The 16380-nt window shown below is 37.6% G+C and overlaps 1 protein-coding gene across 7 annotated transcripts in view; it reads right to left on the bottom strand.

Moving 5' to 3' along the window:
- ZNF385B (zinc finger protein 385B) overlaps window positions 1-16380 on the bottom strand; it is a 364705-nt gene that overhangs the window by 6623 nt on the left and 341702 nt on the right. For all 7 annotated transcript variants that reach the window (XM_028510982.2, XM_036023228.1, XM_036023229.1 and 4 more), the window contains one exon: window positions 14525-14687. In XM_028510982.2, the coding sequence (XP_028366783.1) occupies window positions 14525-14687 (163 nt within the window). The remainder of the gene's footprint in view (window positions 1-14524; window positions 14688-16380) is intronic.

Genomic DNA, 16380 nt, shown 5'->3' with positions numbered 1-16380 from the left:
ATTAACTTCATTCTCCCACTCAAAGCACATAACTTCCTATCAAATATCCTTGAGTTGTAAATTTTGCTCCAGGGAAGACTTTAATATATATAGAAAACCACCTATCCTCCCATGTGATGACATGATATGACAGGGACATGAAATAAGTCATTAGGCAATGGGAGTTTCATTCAGCTACTCATGTTTTAATTAGGACATGAATATAAAGTTAAAATTCAATCTTTACACCAAGTTAAAAATTTTAAATTTGGGGTGTGGGATAGAGAGGAGGGAAGAAACATGCTTTACTTGGGTTATGATGAATTGTTTTTGCTGTTCTTTGAATTGCAATGAAATTTATCCAAAATATAGGATGCAAAGTTTCCATAATACTTACTAGTTACTGCCACTCTAAGTCATACATTTTAAATAATGACGTGAACCATAAGCACAATATGAGGATTGGCCAAATAATTTACAGACATTTCAGCATTTTGATCATAGAGCTGCTAAATGCTTATAATGCTCAGGGCTCAGGTGCAGGCCACATGAGGGGGCTGGAGTGATTGTAAGTCTTCAGGGGTCATTTGCTATTCAACACAGGCTCTGTTCAGTGGCCCCTTTGGGGAAGAAACTGGAACTTCTTAGGCAATGGCAAAATCCATCAGAAGTTTAATCCTACTAGAGCTGGTGCCTCAGAAAATGTCTATAGGCATGCTACTAAACTCTCATTAAGAGAGAAGGGGAATTAAAGCCGAACATTTACTTGTCCATTGCCCTAGCTAATTTGGAACTGCATACTATGGACCTGGATGACCAAGAGTGCAGGCATGACGAAAGGGACAGCAACATACGAGTGTGTCTCTTTTGCACACCAGGCAAACCAAAGTGTCATACACATCAAAAATAAGATGAGTCCTATTTCTTTTTGATTGAGGGATCAGCAGTTGGCTTCCATCCTTTTTTCTGCATTGGATCTATCTAGGTCAGGGATTCTACAAACGGATTCCAGGTTTGGGTGGTATTTAGAATATGTGAATGTTCAGATCCCCTTTTATCCTTGGGTTCCACAATATTCCTCTCCAGCAACTTTATTAACACTTCAGAATGCCATGAAATATGATGGAAAAGATTTTAGATGTTTACTAAACTGACCTCAGTAGTAGGAAAGTAGAAAATAAAATCATCCTTACTAAATGGTAATATTGAGTAAATTAGATTGAAGATTATTTCAGGCCTGGAACTTTCTTATCTATAAGAACCCCTGATTAAATTGGATATTTTATAGATATACAAAGAGAAATTATTCATTAATTTTAATATTTGACCTTACAGAATTACCATTTCTTGTGGAGGAAACTTTAGTCATTGCACAACAAAACCTCTTCCTCAGTCATTTCACAGAATACTTCATATAAGTTTGACCTGAAGACGCTGACCTGCTTCAGTCATTTACTCACTCATTTTCTCTCCTTTTCATATTATTATTTTAATGTCCATTATATTGATCTCCATCATCTATTTCTACATTTATGAAGAATTTTACAATTTACAAAGTGCTACTACTTACATTATTATCTCCCACAACAAACTTGCCAAATAGGTAAGACTGATTAGTGTACTAATCCTCCTGCACGGAGGGAAGGCTTCACATGGCATTAATGTTATGAATGACATACAATGGTCACCCAGAAATGTAAAAAAGCTGTTGCTTTGTTTTAAAACTACAGTTTAGTTTTAAAGCATATTTTTCCTTAAATGAATGTGTATATCCTAGTCAACAATCATCTGATTCAGGTAACACTGAGAAGATGAACAAAATTATATCTTTTTCTCTGTATCCCTATTTCTTTTAGAAAAAGTCAACATTTCCTTTTCATATCTCTTTTTCAAAAGAGGTCATTTATTCATTAATGAATGCATATTAACAATATGCTAGTTGCTGGCAATGTGCTAGATGTTGCAGAAAACAGTAAATAAAGTAGGTATAGGCTTTAAGAAAGTAACAGATTAGCACAGGAATGAGGCAGTCATCTAGAGAACTCCAATTTATGATGGAAACCATTAAGATTGGGAAATGCACCTGGCTGGGCAAAAGGAGACATTTTCCATAAAGAATGGGGCATGGTGGCTGGGTTTTGAAGGTCAGATTTAGATAAGTGTAGAATGGGGTGCAAAGGAGTGGGAAGTGAATGGGTATACGTGGAAACACGAGGAAATGCTTAGGGGTTAGAAAGCTTGGGGTTTGCGTGGCGAATACCCGGTAGTTGAGCATCGATGATGGCAACAGGAGTTAGGGGAGACATAAAGGTGGGTTGAGTCACAGGGCAGAGGATACCTTAAAATTATTATAATAGGTACTAAAGGTAGCCATGTCTGGTTTAAAAAATATTAAGAGACATGGTGTATATAGCATTTATATAATTGAACATTTAGATAAATTATGTTTTAGTTTTTATCCCCTAGATAGGTCAGAGTCTTTAGCTTTGAGAATATTAGGGATATATTTTTTGACTTTGGAAATGTATAAATGGTTCCATCATATTCAGTAAGTCCTGTGATTAGATTGATTATTATGTAGTCAATACGACAGATTCTAAAATCAAGAAAGTCACTTAGACAATAATATATTAAATTGTAACATTCTTTCTGGATGTGTAAACTCATAAGCTTCAAAACCTAAATTTGTTATTCCTCATTTTAATTGCTTGATATTTTTATCAAAATCCATTTTATTATTTCTCTTTCTTTATTGGCATTTTAAAGGCTCCTTATGTTGTATATTAGAATATTTAATTAATATGCTGTTTCCTTCTGTTTCTTTTAATAAAGATGCATGCCACCCAGAACTTCTGGTTAATATAAATTCCACTTTCAAGTATTCCCTCACCTAATGTTAATTAGCAGGGCTTCTCACTGTCTGAATTATTTCCTCATTACTCAAACACCTTTTTTAAGGGTTTATCCTACAGGATTTTGAAGCAAAATTTGCTTACCTACATCAGAATTGCCCTTTGTAACAGATATCCATAATTTATGCAGCCAAGTGAACTTAGTTCTTCAAAGTAGCTTTCTTGGGAGGTTCCATGTTAATTTACTTATTTTCCAAAGCTCTAAACATTTTAAAAATCTCTTTTATGGGGGAGCTATTTTCATATCCAGTTGGTAAACCACGTGAATGAAATGTCTTCAGTATTTTTTACTCTGGAAACTTTACTCAAATTAACCCATCTATTCATCCGAGTCAGCACTACCTGGATCACATACGGCCTCAGAGGATTAATATGCTAACACAGAAGATGAAAGGAATATGCCAGAAGTCCTAACATATTACACATTCAGCCAATCTGATGCTGGTGGTCCCTGCACATCCCATGCCACCTCGTCATGCCTCACGCTGAATTCCAGAAAGTCGGAGTCTTCAAGCACGGTTGACCACTGTGAAGCCTGCTAACTCCTAATTAACTGCCTTTATATCTCATTTCCATATCTTGGTTTTCAGTCTAATCCTGGAAGGAGTGAAAATTATCCTTAAATTAAAGTGACTCTTCATCAAATCAGAATCTATATGTCCTTACCTTAAAGAAACTAAGAAGCTTATTTATTTTAAATAACTTAGGACCCATGACTAATGTTTTAAGTTTGGAACAGGTCCTGAACCATAATTTCCTGCCAGGCCATGATCCTGATTCAGGATATCCCTGCTTTTTCCATTTGAAAGCCTATGTCAGTTGGGTTCTGGCCACTGGGAGACGCCCTGCAGTGATTTTGTGGGGGCAGTGATAAGGCCCTCCTTGTCTGAGGTCTGCATGACAACTGCCCCATTGTCCCTTGTGGCACTTTGTTGGGGGGCAGAAGCTGTCGGACCAAACAGTGGCACCTCCAGATAGCTGGCAGTCTACGCTCTGTATCCACGAGCTGGCACTGATATTGGTGAGCGTGGCACTTTCTGAAGGGAGCACAAAAGGGGCTTGTTTGCTTGAGTTTGAATCCAATGAGCAGCTTTCTCCTGTTTTGTATAGTTTTCCAGCCATTTGACTTGTAAAATAGAGAAGTCATATTTCAATTTCTCCAGGTTGAAAAATTGCCCCTTTTTTGATCTGTCACTAAGAAATGTGAAAGTTATTTCTGAGGCAGCTTTATTATGGAAAATGGAATAACTAACTCATGTCACTCAAATCAAGTCCCTCAGGGAGTAGGTCCAGCAATGATTCAAAAGCCAGGAATAAGATTAAAACTGAATTTCCTAGGTGGAATGAGGAGCAGATTTTTTTCCCCCTAAATGAATGGCACTTTACAAAGGAAACATAGATTCATAAGGTACAAGGAAAACATTTGAATTTTGCTCCTCCCTCCTCCTTCCTCTGTAGGTGAAGAGTTTAGGGGTTAGCTTTGATATTCTAAGCAGAGTGAATGCAGTGTGACAATGGAAAGGTCAGTCTGAACAATATTAAGGAAACTGAATTTTTCTTCATTTAAAAAATGTATTTTTATTTAATACAGAAAATAAAAAAATGTACTGCTAGCAAGCAAGTTGATTGCCTCAGGCTATTCCAGGGAGCTAGGTATCTACTCTCACTGTTATGGACCTAACTGGGTACTGCCTGGCCTAAGGAGACTGAGCCAGGCTGCCAGGCGTCAGAAAGTTGCCAATCCTTTAAAAATATATTGCTAAAAACTATTCATATTTTTACATTTTGAATCTAGCATTTGTGTCTAAATTCAATCTGCTGTTTTATTACCAAATTGTCAAGGAGAGCTTTATATTGATATTGATAGTCTATATTTATAGGTTGCAGGAGAAAGCGTGCTGACCTTAGAAAGTGGTATTAATTTAAGAGGCCTGGCTAAGAGGTTCTTTCCCGTCCTATATGTGGCCGGAGATATATAAACCTCATCAAGTCATTAGAAGAAACTATTATGCAAATAGCACACAGAGAATAGGGAAAAACACAACAACCCTAATCTTATCACACTAAACAGAAATACTTGATCTGGGTGGGGTCTGTGAAACTGTAAAGCGACCCATGAGTTCATGGGATTCATGAACTTAAATGTCAAATGTATTTTTATTTTCATTTATCTCCAACTGAAATTTAGCATTTCTTTCCATTACAAAGGAAGGCAACAAACTAGAACAGTCTTAGCAGAACCTGTAACTCTGTCACCAATGGAAATCATATATTCTCACTGGAAAGCTTAAAATACTGTGTATGCTCATTGCCCCTTCAAAATTATGGTAGACCAAAATTATTAGACCTGTTGCTAGATTTTAATTAGGGCATTACATTAATTATTATATATATTGCCATATCATAACAAGAAATTAAAAACTATATTTCAACATAATTGGTTTTCTTTGCAAAACTATACATTTATTTTATGCATTTAAAAGCATTCTTCTGAGACTAGGCTTCACTAATTGGCCGTAACAAGAGGTTAAGAGCCTCTGTATTCATGCGTATCACTTCATTCTGCCTTCATCTCTGTCCTTAGCCATCATTTCAACCGCTTTTTTTTACCAATCAGTATCCTAAATTCCCTCCATGTCTCCAAGTGTCCTTCCATTCCTCCAGTTACTTAAACAGGACAGGACACTCTCTCACATGTCAACTCCTATGGAGTACTGGTCTCTCTGGTGAGATACCTCTTCCCCTCCACCCCCAAACCAGGGTCCTTGTTTGCCTGGCTAACTTCCTCTTGCCAACCAGCGTCCCTTGTCCCTTTCTTTTCCTTCATCAAGCTTGTCATCTCATGTCCAGCATCTGCCCTTCCAGACATGCTTTCATGAGGGCAAGGCCAAGTCTGCCTCACTCACTGCTTTGTGCCAGTGCCTAGCACAAGGCTGGGTATTCAGTGGTGGATAAATGTATGCAAATCCATACACAAGTATGCAAATGAGTATGCAAATCAACCCACGAGTATACCATTTTTAAAGTTTTGACTCAATATATTTTGTAACAGTATGATTTAATGTATTACATGCATTTTTCATGTTGTTACTTTTATTTACTTTAAAGCTGCATAATACTCTATTGGATGCAAGTACTTTAAATAATTTCCCTAGTACTGATTATCTTGTTTACAGTTTTTATTAATACAAATAATGCTACAATGGACATCTTCATGCATAACATTTTATTTTTCTTGCTTTGCATTTAGGATTATTTTCTTGGTATTAATTAACTGATGTGATGCAAGAAACATTTGTTTTGTTCTTAATTTATTATGTGACACTGCTTTTCCTGACCCACAAAAGAGTTCTCTCAATTTGAAATGCTTTAATATAAACAGAACATCTACTCATGATTTTTCAAAGAATTTTTTAAAACTTTTGCTAGATATTAATGATTATGTCTTATGGATTAGTCAAAGGATTGGGTAAAATGTTGGTTTAAAGGAGTAAAATAAATAACTTTTCCTAAGTTCAGAATATGGTACACTCATTTTCACATTGAATAAAAATATTTTATTTGTTAATAGAGAACTAAGAACAAAGATATTGTGCCAGCAAAGACAAATAATTTTAACTTAGGTATGCATTTTGCTAGTTAAATGGGCAAAACTCATCATAAAACTCTGACAGAAGTTCAAATATTGGGAAACAAGAAATAAAAATTGTACACTAAGAAAAAGTTTTGCAAGAAGCTAGGAATAAAATGCATGGACTGACAAGCTTCTCTTATTTACTGACATAAATGCTTGCAGAAACTTGTCAGGCGGGGGCCTGTTTTTCATTCTGATCACCCCCTGCTCCCTACTCCCTCGATCTCAGAAGCCAACCCTGGCTTCAGGATGGCAGCTCCTCCACACGAAGCACCCAGTTTTCTCCCTCAACAAATGGAGACGTGTTAAATTGTCTCTTCTTTGCTTTTATTTTTAAAAAAGATTTTATTTATTTATTTTTAGAGAGAGGGGAAGGGAGGGAGGAAGACAGGGAGAGAAACATTGATGTGAGATATACATCGAACAGTTGCTTGCCTCTCACCACCCCGTACTAGGGACCTGACCCACAACCTAGGCATGTGCCCTGACTGGGAATCAAACAACCTGGGAATCAAGGTTATTTTGGTTTGCTGGCCGGCACTCAATCCACTGAGCCACACCAGCCAGAACTGTCTTTTATTACTGTAGCTGGATGTGTAGCAGATAGTTGACCTATAAGATAGGGTATCTATCTTATTGAAAACTAAGAAAAAAGAGCTAACCAGTGTCTTTTTGCCCTGTCCATATTCTAGGGAGGGCACCAGAGCCTCCCCCATTCAATTCTACTTAAGGCGATTAATTTAATACACGTTTAACCACATGACTGCTGTGTACACAATGAAGTACCAGGAGCTGTAGGGAACATACTGGATGTCAGATACATTAACCAGTGGAAGAATGAGTGGAAAGACATTTCCTCCATTACACAGAAAAGTGAAGAAGACCAAGAAGGTCCTTCTATGTCTTTAAATGTTCCACTGGGAAAGACAGGCTTATCGAGTCTGAATGTCCTGCAATGAAAACACAAGTGCAATGATCGGTATGAGATGATAAGAAAAGCACATAAAGATAACTGCTGATTGCTGTTGCATGATGGCAGCATGGCATGAAATGATTGCAGAGTCAAGACAAGGACAGAGTCTGGAAATTTCTTTGAGCAAATGGTTGCTTTTTATGAAGGAGCAGGGGGTAAATGCCATTTATTGAGCATCTGTTAAATGACAGGCACTGATCCAGGCACATTTGTTACTTCATTGGTCCCGACAACAAACCTGGGAGGTAAGTATTAGTTCTCCCATTTTATAGATGGGAAAATGGAAGGGCAGGGAACATGACTTGGTCAAGGTTATGTGGTCAGTGAGAGGTGGAGCTAATCTGAATTCAAGCTCATGTTCTTTTTATTGTGTTACCCATGCAAAGTAGGTAAATTGCATTCAAGAATCACACCCTGGCTAATATTACATATCCATACTCAAAACAAATCAAAGCTTTTTATTTGAAACAAAACCAGTTGTAAAATAGGGTATGGAAGAGGATGGCATGCTTTTCTGAGACATCAGACTTCTAGAAGTATCACCTGGCAAAAAATTATCTCAAACAGCCTTCAGAAAGCATGTGCAGCGAAGTCCAGGAGCCTTCATGCAGAGGCAGCGTGTCATGGTAGTGAATCTGAGAAACTGCCCCGGCGAGACTCTGGCCTTGAAACTGCTTCCTCGCTGAATGGCTCTGAGCCATTATTTCCCCTCTTTAAGTTTCATTTTCTAGCAGCCATCAGAGGATTTGTACAGTGATTAAACAAGATAGTAGGTATAAAATATTTAGCATATTAGTGTCAGGCACATGATGATTCAGTTACACATTAATTATGATTAGTACTGGTGTTAAAATTACATTTTGCATGTAAGTCTAAAAGCTTGGATCTGTTTTTCTAGAATATGCTCTATTAGGTGCGGCATAATGGAGGATGAGAGCTGACCGCCTCTACGCAGAGCAGCAAGAAGAGACAGCTGAAATAAGACACCACAAGTAGACCCCTCCCCCAAAATCCAAAATCTAATTATATCAATCACAGGCATTTTTATTATGCTTTACATTTGCAAAGCTCTTTCACAATCATTTCATTCGCTCCATCCAACATGGCTGTGATGTGTAATGTGGGGAGGGCATTATTCATACTTTCACAGATGAGAAAAGAGAGGCTCAGAGAATTTAATGCCTTCTGCGGAGTTACAGCTGGTCCAAAGAGCAAAGGGTACCACAGTCTATAGATGGGCCGTCCAATACAGTAGCCATGTGTGGCTACTTAAAATTAAATATTCAGTTCCTCAGTAGCACAAGCCGCATTTCATGTGCTTAACAGCTATGCATGGCTAATGGCACTCGTGTTGGGTAACATGGATAATAGACCCTTTTTATCACCACAGAATGTTTCATTGGATAGTGCTGTCTATAGAAACAAAGAGCACCAAATCATTACTGCATAATACTGTGCCTTCACGTGCACAACAGTGAACCTGATATTCAGAGAAAGAAGTCAGAGGGGATGAAGATACTACAGAAATGTTTCTATAAAAAACACTTGAAGCTTTATACTACAAAGCTCAATTAGTGTGACACTGGACTGTAAGCATAATCAGCATTGGGCCCAGAAGCCCCCACAGCACCTGGTGCCAGTGCGCTGCACAGGGATGCTACAAATATTTATTGAGTAGTTCTGTTCGATCATCCGCCTGTCTCAGAGAAGTGTGTCACTGTAACAGAATTCTTCCTGAAATAAACAGGTGAAATGTCATAAAAATGTAAGTGATAACCTTTGGTAAAGTCTCAAGGTTATTCATGGTTATGCATTTACAAAATTATTCAATGTGCATACAAAGTTTTTTATATTCCAATATCTTTAAGTGCAGAAAGGTTTTTAATGGTGATAGAAATCTCAAGGAGATACCCAAGATTTTGCTTTGTAGAATAGTTTATAACATATTGCTAGTAAATCATAAGGTAATAGATCCTCAGTAAGTCACAAGTCAGTCTTAACTTTCACATTCTTGTGGTTCACATTCTTGGAGCAACAGTGGGTAATAGCTTCTAGAAGTGGAAAACCTAACAATAAATGCTCAGTATTATTAGGAAGCAAAAAAAAAATGCTCGAAAGTTTCAGAAGTTAGTTTCCAAAGTACGACAAACAACTAACTACCTAAAAATCTTCAGCTTTGCCTGGCAGGTTGCTATGTCAAATTCAAGGTACATGGGCAAAGATGGAGACAGTTTCATTTTTTAAATTGACTTTGAAAGCCTTAATGATATATGTACATTTCATAAAAATATGAGCCTTAGTATAATGGTCTGTTCTCAGACAGATGGGACTCAATTTATGTTCTACATGATGGTACCCCAGAATTTCAGACTTAAGATGTCTGTCATAAATATAGTTAATCTATTATTTTATGAGGGATACTAAATCTCAGCCTCCTGGATTTGGATAGATGTATGCCAAATTTATGATGGCACTTGTCTATAAATGACAGATGCAGCCAAAGCAGAAAACTATCACTTTTTTTCCCTACTCAACAGCACAAGGTCCTGCTGCTGGAGACGGAAGCGGGGGAAGAGGCAGTGTCGAAGACCTTGTTTGCTAATCGACAGAGTCCTGCAGCAGCAGGCGGAAATGAGAAGCTGTCATTTGGAAAACCTGGCCCCATTTGTAACAACACATAAAAACTGTGAAACACACAGGGGAACCCATAAAAACGATGAGGCAAGGGTCTGCATTTGTATCCTTGGCAGAAAAACCCTTCGACAAAATTGAAAATGCTCTTTCATAAGGCAACAGGGTGATCATAAAAAGCTGAACTTGCAGCCTTTCCAGGCAAATCACACTGATCAGCTAGTTGATAACTGCTCTGGGTTCACACCCAAGAGATCACCACTGTGTGTAGTAAGGACAGCCTACTGAAAACCAAAATGAGCTGCTGGGGGGAATCCTTTTTTCTTTCCTTCCTTCTTATGTCTTTTTCGACACTGTCATCTCACAGTGTTCACAGTGTGGTCACAGGTATGGGATAAATAAAACAATCTCCTTGTCCCCTGTGGGGATATTTGAGATGAAATAATGCAAAATGCTACTGAAAATTTGGACAACTCAACTGGGCCCTTCAGGAGGCAGTTCGTGGCTCGATGCCCTTCCCACTGTGGTTGACCTCTATCTCAGTCAGTGCGTTTGGCTTAGACACAGGAAGCCTACAGTTGTCAAGCTGGAGCTTTGAGAACATTTATCATTTACCTGAAATGAGTGTTTTCATTCAAACTTGCCCTTGAAAAGAACTGTAATGTCTAAAGCTTTGCTCTATTAGGCTAAATGCTACAGACAACATATATACTGTGTAGGAACTAAAGATTATCAATAAAATGAAGCCTTAATGGGCCTTTTATTGCTATAGCTCCTACTAAAAAAATATCAAGAGTCACCAAGCAATTTAAAAGTAATATATGGTCTTACTCACTAATTCTTTGAAAAGGGGTTTAGTGGTCTGACTTTGCCCATTGGGATATTTGTATTTCTGCCCCCAAGTCAGAGAAGTTTGGAAATAATGGGAATAATGGGATATACATAACAGGAAGCCCTGGGTTCCTGCCCTGACTCTACTGGGATATGAACTGTGAACCTCACACAGGCCATTTAACCCTTCCCAGACCCCAGGTTCCTCATTGTTATCATAGTTTTAGGAGCAGCTTGAAGGTGATAACCATTATTTTTCTTTGTAGTTCAAATATCCAACACAATTAAAAAAAATATGCTTGGTTGGAAGTTCTTTGAGGGCAATAAAATATCTTTCTGTTCCCCGTTGTACCCCAGTATCTGGTAAATATACCAATATACTATGAGGTCTGTCCAGAAAAAGTCCAACCATTATTAATATAATGAGAATGGTTTGCACAACATCGATGTAACCTGGCAGCCAAGGAGAGTGGACTGGTATGCACATTCATGAACAATGATGACTTTACTGTACTAGTCAGTGGGGGCGGTAGACACCATTGAGTGAACTTGTGTACTGTGTGGCTGTCACATTCAAAATGACTGAGTAAGTAGAGCAACGAATCTGCATCATATTTTGATTTAAGCTTGAACATTCCTCTGTGGACTATTCAGATGATTCATAAAACTGCAGCTATGGACAACTGGTGACTGGCAGCTTCATCATGACAATAAAACCACTCAAGCATCACATCTCTTGAAGAGTTTTTTTGTGAAATATCAAATCACCCAGGTGACCAAGACTCTACAGCCCAGATGTAGTGACCGGTGACTTCTGCCTTTTCTAAAAACTAAAATCACCTTTGAAAGGAAAGAGATTTGAGACCATCAATGAGATTCAGGAAAATACTATGGGGCAGCTGATGGTGATTGGGAGAACTGTGTAAGGTCCCAAGGTGCCTACTTTGAAGGGGACTGAGGCATCATTGTCTTGTGTACAATGTTTCTTGTATCTTGTGTTTTCTTCAATAAATGTCTCTTTTTCATAGTATATCACTGGATACCTTCTGGACAAACCTCCTATACTACTTATTACAGAGATATACATTTGTTGAGTGATTAAATGGGTATAAGGTTTGTTGTATGAATTAATGAAAGATCAACACTAATTTCAGCCCTACTAGTTAGAGCGTTGAGAGGGTCATACGAAAACACATATGTGACTGGGTTTTATAAACAGATCAAATTTAAGGTGTTCCTGTTGATATGGTTCAAGCAGAGCACGCTGGTTCCATCATCTTTCCCCTTAATTAAATTTATAAAAATATCTGTAGCATTTTAAATCATTCCATCAGCTTTCGTGTGTTTAGACAGCAACTGATTTAGTCTGTTTAGCTCTAAATAGCTTTATATATTTTGAAGAACTACAAATGTATTTTTCCCCATCTTGATATTTAATTATTTTTAAAAACATCTATTGCTAAAGACTAGACATATGGACCATTAGATTGACTATCACAATATTTCATCATTAGTCTGATTATCACAATATTTTGTTATTTTCAAGAAATAAGGTTTTTCAAAGGATCTGGGGTTTTCTTTTTTGAACCTATTATGAGAGGTTAAATGCTGTCACCAAATCCCAGCTTCCTCCAAAACAAAACCCATTCCATTTGATGTACGGGGTATATTATCACAGGGAGGCATGCTGTCATAGGGCATGATGACACTTGAACTCCAGGGAGAAATTTGGGTCAAGTGCCTGGCCCATATGTTCTCACTATCTTTCTAAAGATGCTTAATGCTTGCTGTGTTTTGACCCCAATTCTCCCAAAGCACATTTCTTCTCCCTCCTACCATGTTTTGAACTCCCATTAGTGCATCATTAAAAGTTGGGATAGATCCTAGGAGACCAGAAAGACATTTCTTTGGATTTTACATTTAATTCTACTCTAACTTCTAAAAAGTGAACAGGACAGCTATTCTTACTTAACTGCCTTTAACAAAACATATTTTCTTTCTAACGAAGTATGTGATTCAGACAATAGAATATTTGACAGAGTATTGTGTCACGGAGGCAGCAGCAAACTGTAAAAAATAAAACCAGACAGGAAGTCAGGAGATGATAGCTTCTGTTTTTCCAAACGGTGGGTAACCTGCAACAAATCACCATCACAATGGAGACCTTCACTGAGTTGGCCATTTTGTAAACTGGAGACAATATTTGACCCTACCATCTGACAGGTCAGGGTTAAAAATTAATTAAATAATACACATGAAAGGCTTTCTTCTTTAAAAAGGGAGAAGCATGATATAATAATGCAGTATTTATTATCTATGTATTAGATAACATATTTAGTGATTCTATAACATACAGAACAAATAATCTTTGTTACCAAATGTCGCTTTGCTGACTTGTTCTAGGCTGCAGAGCTTCTGGAACTGGCATTTATGGGACCTAATTGATAGTGGTCCCTTCCCACACAGTCTCCTTGTCTGAGGAGGCTTTTCTGAAGCTTCCTCTTACAGTAATGGATTTTTTCTTCTCCAAAGGCCCTGGGCAGCCACAGGAAAGTATTCTGTGGTCATTTCCTGAAAATTTACAGTGACTCGACGCGCAGAAGAGAATCCAAAGAGAAGTATTTGCATGTGTGTTTCCAACAACAGAGAGGCCCCTAACACGACAGTTGAACACAGAGAGGGATGCATTCTCTTAGTCCCCTCTAATGGACGTGGTCCTCAACTAGTCACTGAAACAAGATGACTCAGCCACCTTGGGCCCTGAGGGGCGGATGTGAGTGTGTGACAGCCTATTAAACAACCAATTTTATGGTATACATGCTAGAAAAATGAATTTTTTCTCTTTTCTCTGAATCATCTTGAGTTGACTCAGAAAAACTGATGAATCACTGGGACTATGAAATATGGACTCTTCAGAAAAGGTACTCCCACTAGTAGCCCACTTCCAATTATGTAAAGTTCTCCTGTTAGTTAATTCATTACTTTGTGGGTAGGTCCCCTAAAATCCTCAAGTTCGTTTGTAATTCTGAGGGGAACTCTACAAAGACCTTCAAAAATCAAAATCTTTTATTATTGAACCCATTTTCCAATTCATTTAATAATGTCACTACCTCAGAAAACTTCACTGTTTTATCCCCCCATTCCCCTTCACTGTGGTAAAAAGAATATAAAAACATCTATTAGTAGATAAATTGAAGAATTCCTTCACTGAAAAAGCCTATAGTAAAAACCAAACATAAAATGAATAGAAAGGAATAATAAAGTCAGTATCTTAGATCCATTTCTTGATTTTTGTCTAAACACACTGTGACGGAGTAGGCCATATATACATATATATATTTACATACACATATATACTTAAATGTATATATTCCACAACATGGAATGGTAACATATCACATGTTTAGATTCCATGCAAACACACAACATCCTGCGAAGGAAACATGTTAATATTATAAAAACAAATCATGGAGAAAACATGCAACAGCTGAGTGGAGGAGAATGGGGCTGGGGCAGGGGACCAGAGGAACACAAGAGATGTAAAGAACAAAAAGTGCCATTGACCTGATTTGTCAGAGCTGTTGCCTGTGATTGGAGTGATGGAGCAGCTGGTATTAGCCTTTGCGCTGTCCTTGGAAGAAACCATTTTGGGTTTGTTTTTCGTTGCCTCTAGTGCTTTGACCTTCTTGGCATGTTTACTTCCTTTGTAGTGGGCCTCGGCCTGGCTCTACAAAGGAGAACAAATCAGGCTCATTTTTTTGCTACTTACAAACACCACAATGGATGATCATGCAGGAAAAAATACATTCAATCATAGGCAACACAAACATTTACCACTCAGCACTTAACTATGTTTTGGCATATAATGAAGTGGCAGAGCAGTATCTAAGAGGCTTTTGCATACTGAAACATTCTCTGTAACACAGGAGACCCCTGTCTTTGAAAACCAGAGGACAACACGGCCAGGGAAAAACTGTGATGACAGTAAACTTTGTCATCCATGCCTTCCACCATTGTCTGCTGAGATTACATTTGACTGGCAGCAAGCTGCTTTGGGGGTCCTACCCAGGCAAGTCCTTCTTCCACCATTGCGTTTTGTTTCCTCCCTTGGCTAAAAACCTGTCTGCCCTGAATCTACTTTCTTCTGGTCTCTGCTCTGAAAGCAAGTGATGTAACAAAGCAACTTGCTAGTGAGTGAAGATGGCACTATGCTTTGGAGTCATCTACATGGGTTTCATGCAACATTTCGATGATTCCAGTTCTAACAATAGATGACATAAGCTACAAAGAGGGTAGGAACAATCTTTGTTTCTGATCTCAGATGTGATTCTGAAGTCACAGCAGTTATTGCTACATTCATTTATACAAGAAGCATGGGTAGAACTGTGACTTCCATACTAGATCAAAAGGAAGAAAAGAGATCAAGACAAGTGACTCCTCAAAACCTTTAAAAGACAAAATCAAATTATAGCAAAACAAGAAAACATTTAGTCAATTTATTGATGTGGAAAATTCCCCTCTGACTAAAGAACAAGGATTTTATTTTTTTGGCATTGAGCACTAATGCGCATATTAATAAAATAATACATATATTCACTTTGATTTCATTTTTAATAAACCCTGAAAATATAAACATCCATTTAATGAAAAAACACTAAACATACCTTATTGGGCATATTAGGTTACTTATAAAAGGGAAATGGATGATAAAACTATCTATGAGTTTTTATTCGAAGACTTCTGAATAATTGTTTTATATCAGTTTTCCTTATAAAACTGTCTGTGTGTGAAGATGACCATACTACTGTTTTTATCCATTTCCTAGGCAAGCAGAATATGGATGGTGTGTGTGCGTGTGTGTATGTGTTTAAGTGGGTAGGGAGGTAGGTAAGTAGAAGTGATAAAGCACAGAATGAGCCAGGTTATAATTTTATGTTTCAACAAAAGATATGTAAGTGATTTTTCTAGCATATAGCCCTGGTCCTGCAAGGTCAATGAACTTGTATGACTGTGCACAGTCCCTAACTTCCTGAATGTCTTTTCATAAGTATTGGTTTAGATCATCATCAACTTATTGCTCTTAGTTGGTTTGCTCAGGGACTTCTCATTATGTACTCGCTGAGTTGGGAAAAAGTCTCAATGGAGAAGAAAAGTGTGACATTATTTTAAGTCTTATTTATTACCTTTGAAGAATGATTAAATCTAGCTAATTAGCTAGGTTGATACAAATTAAGAAAATATACAACTAAAAATTAAAAAATTGATAATGTGAAGTTAAAATAATAATGATGAGTAATCTTATTAAATCTTTGCCAAGCATAGTTCTAAATGCATTATTATGTATTACCTCATGGAATCTTTGTAATAGCCTGTAAAGTAGGGTTATCAGTCAGCACTTTACAAATAAAAACTGGGCACAG

This window comes from Phyllostomus discolor, chromosome 4 (assembly GCF_004126475.2).
Source record: "Phyllostomus discolor isolate MPI-MPIP mPhyDis1 chromosome 4, mPhyDis1.pri.v3, whole genome shotgun sequence".
Taxonomy (NCBI): Eukaryota; Metazoa; Chordata; class Mammalia; order Chiroptera; family Phyllostomidae; genus Phyllostomus; species Phyllostomus discolor.
The sequence above is the reverse complement of the archived record's forward strand: the minus strand, read 5'-3'. Positions and strand labels throughout refer to the sequence as shown.